Genomic DNA, 8,306 nt, shown 5'->3' on the forward strand with positions numbered 1-8,306 from the left:
AGCAATATCACACGAGCAATAAGTGCAATATCACACGAGTGCAAATGTGATACTGATTTTATACAACAGTTCAATAAATAAGAAGTGAATAGTGTGTTATTTTAGACACAAAGTTGTCTGTTTTGCTCAATTTTGCCAACGAAAATATAAAGAAAAAGCAGAACTGTTCGTCTCTGAGCAACACACAGCGGCATTTAATTTCTTAATGCACGTTTTGAACGAACTGGGTGAAGCATTAGGCGCGTTGGATTTGAAGTGGTGCTGCAGACCGGTTTATGACATCAAAGTACCGCAAGAGCGATTCAAAAGCATGCAGAGTCTCTAATCGCTCTCACGGTACTTTGATGTCACACACCGATCGGTCTGATGGTGATGATCCACTTCAAGTCGAACAAGCCTAATGATTCAATGGACCATTCATAAAGAGAACCATTACTACACTCCTGAATGAATCCGCCGTTTGAACGAATCAAATGAATGACTGGACCATTCATAAAGAGAACCATTACTATACTCCTGAATGAATCAGCCGTTTGAACGAATCAAATGAATGACTGGACCATTCATAAAGAGAACCATTACTACACTCCTGAATGAATCCGCCGTTTGAACGAATCAAATGAATGACTGGACCATTCATAAAGAGAACCATTACTACACTCCTGAATGAATCCGCCGTTTGAACGAATCAAATGAATGACTGGACCATTCATAAAGAGAACCATTACTACACTCCTGAATGAATCAGCCGTTTGAACGAATCAAATGAATGACTTGATGATCATTAAGACATTTACCACCACCTACTGGTAGTTTTAGTTTCTTATTTAGAGTATCATTTCATCAAAGAAATAATTTCATATTTCTACAGTATAGTAATAATAATAATAATACAAATTATTAAAGGTATAGTTTACCCACCCAAAAATTTAAATTTTGTAATCATTTACTCATCCTCATGGTCAAAAAGAGTAATACATTTTAATAAATAATATATTTTATGTTGAATCAAACAAAATATTTCTTGCTGAAGCTACTTTTTATAATGTCCGTTTGATGCTTTACACAACAATGACTTTAAATTATCTTTTGGGAGTAATTTCTCAGCCAAATGTGATGTGCGATTAATTTGTATTAATATACTCATCTTTTTCCCATTTTCTCACATGCTATGCAATATTACATTTTACCAATTATTTATGACACATATAAACTTTTCTCTGCTTCATTCAAAGATCCAAGATCAACATGGGAAACAAAGCCATGTCACATGATAGTGTCTTCGTGTCTGATTCGCCCTCATCAGAGACTCATGAGGGTCTGGGGGCATCCCAAGACAGCATTCATGGGAAAGTGAAATCTCTGCAGGTATTCCAGTCTGTTATGATTTATTCATATATTAATTGTGTTTTATGCCCATTTTTTATTATTATCATGATTCAGTTGTCAGACGTTCAAATTTGTGATATTTAATATCATCAAACGGATTTTGATATTGTCCTGTTCTAACTTTTTAAAAACTTTTTATTCAAAGTTATTCTAAATGCCCCAAATTCCAAAACCCCACACTGTTAAAAAATAAATAAATAAACAATTTAACAGCAAAGTTAACTTGGCTGTGTAAAAAATAAGTCTTTCTGGCTCTGTTTTGTGCCATTTTTATGGAAAGTGGCATCCGTGTGCTCAGATGGAGTGTATAAGTATCTGTTTTCTTTCCTGTCCTCTTTCTTTAATGAGTATTAGTGAAGGCACTGGACTTTGGTATAAAATTAGCAGGTCTAAGCCTCAAGACACAGAGCCTGAGATTTTCACTCTTGATGTTTTGCCACCAGCACAATCTAGACAGCAGGGATCATTGTCAATGTCACTGATAGACAGAATAAAACAAAACAAAGGTGAACTAAAACAATGACCTTAAACAAATGTGTAATGTGATGTTCAGTAAGTTTATAAACCTTAAATGTATTTATGTGAGTATCAGTATTTAAAGTCGCCAGTGGATGCCCACAATATGTTTGTCTCACTTATGTCTTTGCTTTGATTAAGGGCTACTTAGTGTAGCTTGATGCGGTTAGCATATTACCCGTAGATATTTGTCACTGAGCCAGACATGAGAGCAGCTCAGCAATGAAAGTTACCAGTCCATTAAGAGAGGAATCAGCCACTGTTTGAAAGAAGCAGATCATCTAAAAATAGCTGACACAAAGCAGAATTAATTTCTCAGAGGTATCTAAAAAGCATGGACTGGATATTTTCCTTTTTTTATAAAGGATATTTAACTCAAAAATGAAAATTCTGTTATCTTACACTATCATAAAATTTCTTTTTTTATATATGTTTTTGAAAAAAGTATCTTATGCTCACCAAGGCTGCATTTATTTGATCAAAAATACAGTAAAAAATATCAATACTGTGCAATATTATTACAATTTAAAATAACTGATTTGTATCGTAATATATTTTAAAATGCAAGCTAAATTTTCTGCATCATTACTCCAGTCTTCAGTGTCACATGATCCTTCAGAAATCATTCTAATATGCTGATTTGCTGCTCAAGATTTACTACTGGATACAGACATTTTGTATTATATCTAATTGTCTTCCATTTTCTTTTGATTTCTAAATATGAATAGTTTTATGGAAACCATTAACTTTTTTTTTTTTTTTTACAGGATTCTTTGATGAATTGAAAATTCAAAAGAACATTTATTTGAAATAGAAATCTTTTGTAACTTTAACTTTACTGTATTTTTTTTTACAATTTAATGCATCCTAGCAAAAGTATGATAAAAAAAATATCATACTGAGCTCAAACTTGTAAACGGGAGTGTCTCATGTCAACACATTAATGTACAATATAGTAGGTAGTAATAGTGAGTGATTAATCCGTTTGAACAGTTATCGATAGTTCACCTTTCTGTCCTGTCTGTAGCTGCAGCTGAAGCAGGCGATTCGTCTGGGCTCTCCGCCATCACTCCTGTGCGGGAGGAAAGGAGAGGACGCAGGGGCTCTTTCTGAAGATGATGGTCTTCCCTGCAGCACTGTGCTGGCCACACCTCCTCACACAGTACGCCTCTCCTCACTTATTACTTGCATCAGTATAGACTCTTGGATTTCTATAGCACAGATATAGCTTTGAGTCAATGAAACGTGAATGTGTCACGCAAACTTTTAAAATCAGACTGAAATGATCAGAAACCTTGTTAAAAATAAACTTCAGTCGTTTGTGTCTAATGTTGAGATGCTTCAGAAGGATCTGCAGAGCTGTAGGTGCTACACACAAACAGAAACAGCACTAGGTTTGACAGCCTTTGACACGTTTTACTCTTATCATTAGTTGTATGGGTGTTTTGAAATAAAAATATCTATCCTACTTGCTTCTTATTAGCTTACTGTGACTGACTGGTTTCGATAAATATTCCCTGGGAGGGAAGTTTTTTCACTGGGAAGGAAGTTGAGAGTTTTGAAAGTATGTTTTCATAGTAGAGCTTTTTTATATGAAAAGATGAAGGAAATTTTGATTCCTGATGATTATGTCTTAAGGCCTTTACTTGCTCCCAGAATTTTTATAAGTGACGACACCCAAAAATAAAAATTCTGTCATCATTTACAGGTGCATCTCAATAAATTAGAATGTCGTGGAAAAGTTCATTTATTTCAGTAATTCAACTACAGTATGTTCATTTTTGGGTGAACTATCCCTTTAAGAGTGAGCACAATCGCATGCTTTGAATGGTGATGTCATGCATTTAAATGCAAATTAATTACAGCTGCATCTACATGTAGGCAAATTGTTTGTAGGCATTCTTGATCCAGCTAAACACACTAATGCAGTGTTCCCAACCCTGTTCCTGGAGGCACACCAACGGTACACATTTTCAGACTTTTCCTAATCAAACACACCTGAATCATCTCATCAGCTGGTTTGTACAGTAGAGACTCCGAAACGGACGGGTCAAATAAGGGAGACATCCAGCATTAGAAACACACTTTTGTTTGTAGCTTGTCTTGTAGCTAACTAATTTTCTAATCAGTAGCTTGACTGTAGTTTAAATATTTTTGAATAACCTGTAGCTGGATTTTCTGAGAAATGGTGCAGAATTATTTGGTTGTGGGTATCACTTAATATTCATACATTTAAATATGCCTCTGTTTTGGACCACTGCAGATCATTTGAATCGAGCACCTCTGGGTGTGGATTCAGACTAGTAACATGTATGGAATGTTCCCATGAAGTCCAGCGCTGAGAGATTCATATTAAGAGTGTGCTTATCTACTGTTGTTTTATCTGCTAGTTTGGATCAAGTTGAACTTGCTCAGTTAAGTGTTGTGTCATCAGCGGTATTTACAGATACTGACTTGTGTTCAGAACAAGTGCTTTCACAGTCAAAGGCAGTTTGAAACACAGACATTAGAGAGCAGGACACTGCTTGTATCCAGTAGAAAGTTACATTTGAATTTCAAATAAAAGTGAAACTAGTGTTCATTGAAAGGGCATTTCTACGACTCAGTGCACATGCATCTCACGCACGACACCATTGCCTATCCAAAACTGCTCCAAAACAATCTCAAACCACTGAATAACATGCACTTTTGGATTTGTCTTGTTGCCAGTAAAATAGCTATCATGTGTTTGTGTTATGCAATGCTTTGAGCTGGACCAGAGGATGTTTTGAGAAATTGGGTTTCGGTGAGAAAAGTACTGTTGGATATTTTAAATGGGGATTCATTTTTGTTATACACTAATGTTCAAAAGTTTGGGTTCAGATTTGTAATGTTTTTTTTTTTTTAAAGCAGTCTCTTATCCTCACCATGTCTCCATTTATTTTATCAAAAATACAGAAAAAGGAGTAATATTGTGAAATAGTATTGCAATTTAAAAGTGCAATTTTTAAAATAACTGTATATTAAAATGTAACTTATTCCAGTCTTCAGTGTTACATGATCCTTCAGAAATCATTCTAATATGCTGATTTGCTGCTCAAGAAACATTCATTATTATCAATATTGAAAACAGTTTTAAAGTGTTAAAATTTTTGTGAAAACCATGAAGTAATACAAAGACGAAAAGTAGAAAAAAACTAATATAAAGTTAAAACGAACCACATTTATTTGAAATAGAAATCTAACATTATAAATGTCTTTAATCACCTTTGATCAATTGAATGCATCCTTTCTAATAAAAGTATTAATTTCAAATTTTAAAAAATGATACTGAGCACAAACTTTTAAACAGTAGTGTAATGAGTGCAGTGCATGGTACTATTGAATGAACAGCTTAGGGACGATGAAACAAGAAAGGAAGCAAGTAATGGATGAAGTTGATTTATTTATTTTTTTTAAGTGGATACAACTTTCGGATTTTCCGTATTAAAGTTGATGTATTTATTGGCACCCTGATGTCTAGATATCAGCATCGGCCATTAAAACCCATATTAGTTAATGACTAGTGAAATTTGACAGTGTTGTTGAATGCTGGCTATCTTTGACTGCAGGGGTTACGAGTGAAGTAGGCGTGTGGTCTGAAAAGCATTCCAGCGGTTCACCCTCGCAGCCTGGCTGTCTGCTGGAAATGGGATATTCCAGAAATCTGGGTCAAAACGGCTGCCAAGCTGGACCTGAGCACAGCACAAACACACGGCTGTCTCGCTTAGAACTCATTCACACGGGTTCCTGACAATACTGCACCATTAAAAGCATGTTAATGTGTGTTTTTTCAGTTTCAAATGCGTTAATCTGAAGTTAAAGGGTTAGTTCACCCAAAAATGAAAATTCTGTCATTAATTACTCGCCCTCATGTCGTTCCAAACCCGTAAGACATGATATTTTTGATGAATTCTGAGAGCTCTCTGACCTAGAGACCTGCACTCCCACGGGAGTACCGCGGGACCCAACGCAACAGGGTGTGGCGCGGGACAACTCTTGATGGGCGAGTGCGGGTGCGGGCGGGAAAAGACTCATGTGTGTGCGGGATGCGGGAGAATAAAATGATCTAAACATAAAGTGTCTAAAACATAAATTGTTATTTATCTGTTGCTCAAAAGCAAAAAGAACAACTAATATTTACATTAAAATGATTGACATAAGCAAGCTAGGCATAGTTTCTATTTATAACGTGTTTAAAGGGTTGCGCAATGTAGCCAATCACAGACTCAGCTGTTGATTTCTGGAATGCAATGGCCAATCAAAGGTGATTAAGAATCTACTCACCGCAGTGCTGAAATTGCGTGCTCACGAATCCTCTCATTTTAACACACGAAGTGTAGACATTGTGAAAGATTCATTGTGCATACATTTATTATGTTATAACAGAGCTTTATAATAGTCTCATCCTCAGACGTCACGCCCACGGACCGTTGGCTAAACGTCTGATGCATCAAACAAAAATCAGGATTGTGAGACAAACTTAACACTGCAAGAAAAACGTCAGAATTGCCAGATATAAACTTAGAATTTATAATTTTTTTCTCCGAATTCTAAGGTTACATCTTGCAATTCAGTATTTTGTTTCCTCTACGGAAGTATATATTTTGGCTGATCCAGCATCCAGTGATATTGTCATATTTATTTAATAATAATAATTTACTGGTTACATGTAATAATTAACTGGTTACATGTAATCTGGATTAAAAAATTAAAGTACTTGCCATATTTCAAAATATAATCAGATTACAGTTACATTTTTATAGATTACATGTTTACATTTTCACAATGACAGTAAAGTAAATTATTCATAATTTGATAAAGCATGAAATATATTTGATTATCAGTTAGGTAAAAAAGTAGTCAGAATACATCACCTTGTGTGTGTAATCCAATAGATTATGTTAATAACTACAATTTCCATCATGCAATTTGTAATCAGTAATGTCAGTAATACTTTTATTCTGTAAAGATGCATTAAAAGGATCAAACTTGACTTCAAATAAATGCAATGCTTTTGAACTTTCTGTTCATCAAAGACTCCTGAAAAATATTTCACAATTTCCACAAAAATATTAAGCAGCACAACTGTTTTCAACATTGATAGTAATAATAAATGTTTCTTGAGCAGCAAATCAGCATATTAGAATGATTTCTGAAACATCATGTGACACTGAAGACTGCAGTAATGATGCAGAAAATTCAGCTTTGATCACAGGAATAAATTACATTTTAAAATATATTAATATATACATAGAAAACAGTTATTTTATATTGTACTATTTCATTACATCATTTCAAAAATCTTACTGACCCCAAACTTTTGAATGGTAATTCAATAATTGTTGTTACTAGTTCAATAATTATTTTTCTATTGTTCAATTTGGTCTAGATTTGCCCGGAGAACATGTGAATGATTCAGACCGTGAGTCATTTGCTTCTGAACAGGAGGAAGAGGAAGTGAGCGACTCCAGCCAGTGTCAAAGAACTTCTCCAACATCCTCCATCTCAGCTGGAGACATCTCTGAAGGAGACGAACATGTTCCTGACGAGGATCACGTCCCCAAGTCTGAGGTCCCAGAATCCTCTTGGGAGAGTCCAGTAACACTTGAGCTGCAGGCCGATGACTTCCTGTTGGACACAGGATGTGAGGTCGTTCCTGAGGAGCAGGGGTCATTGCTGGAGGAAGTGTTGAGCTCCCTGAAGAGCCCTCTTGCATCAGGACTAGCACTGGAGCATGAGAACATGCTGCTTCAGAGTGAGGTACAGCACATTCAGTGACATTTTCAGGAAGAATGAAACACTGAGATATTTCATCTGCAAATTATTTGGCATAATCGTAAAATAAGGTGTCTGAGACAAATTGAAAAATGTGCAAATGTCCTTGAAATGTACTGTTTGCATTCATGTTAGTTTGGGTAAAAATTCTACGATTTTCATCAAATGTTTAAATATAATGACTATTAAATAATCATGTGGCGTAATCATCGTGCGGTGTTTTTCTTAAATACATACCTTAAATACATGTACATATCTTAATCATTATTTTCAAATGATTAAAAAATATAAAAATAGTAATAGGTCAATTTTTTTTTTTTTTTACAATTATCATAATATATTCATACATTTCATTCAGTTTTTTTTTTTAAGTATTTTTACAACCCAAACAGACTTGGCCCTGTCATAATATATATACACTACCGGTCAAAAGTTTGGGATCAGAACGATTTGTAATGTTTTTTACAGGAGTTTCTTCTGCTCATCAAGGCTGCATTTATTTGATCAAAAATACAGGAAAAATGTAATATTGTGAAATATTATTATGATGTAAAATAACGTTTTTCTATTTTAATATACATTAAAATCTAATTTATTCCTGTGAT

At 34.7% G+C, this 8,306-nt stretch overlaps 1 protein-coding gene across 1 annotated transcript in view; it reads left to right on the plus strand.

Moving 5' to 3' along the window:
* LOC107754507 (uncharacterized protein KIAA1211-like) overlaps nt 1-8,306 on the plus strand; it is a 39,862-nt gene that overhangs the window by 25,093 nt on the left and 6,463 nt on the right. Inside the window, exons 5-8 of the mRNA XM_016570986.1 lie at nt 1,236-1,368; nt 2,933-3,067; nt 3,182-3,266; nt 7,316-7,686. Of these exons, the coding sequence (XP_016426472.1) occupies nt 1,236-1,368; nt 2,933-3,067; nt 3,182-3,266; nt 7,316-7,686 (724 nt within the window). The remainder of the gene's footprint in view (nt 1-1,235; nt 1,369-2,932; nt 3,068-3,181; nt 3,267-7,315; nt 7,687-8,306) is intronic.

Source organism: Sinocyclocheilus rhinocerous, unplaced genomic scaffold (assembly GCF_001515625.1).
Source record: "Sinocyclocheilus rhinocerous isolate Xijiao unplaced genomic scaffold, SAMN03320098_v1.1 scaffold50, whole genome shotgun sequence".
NCBI classification, from domain to species: Eukaryota; Metazoa; Chordata; class Actinopteri; order Cypriniformes; family Cyprinidae; genus Sinocyclocheilus; species Sinocyclocheilus rhinocerous.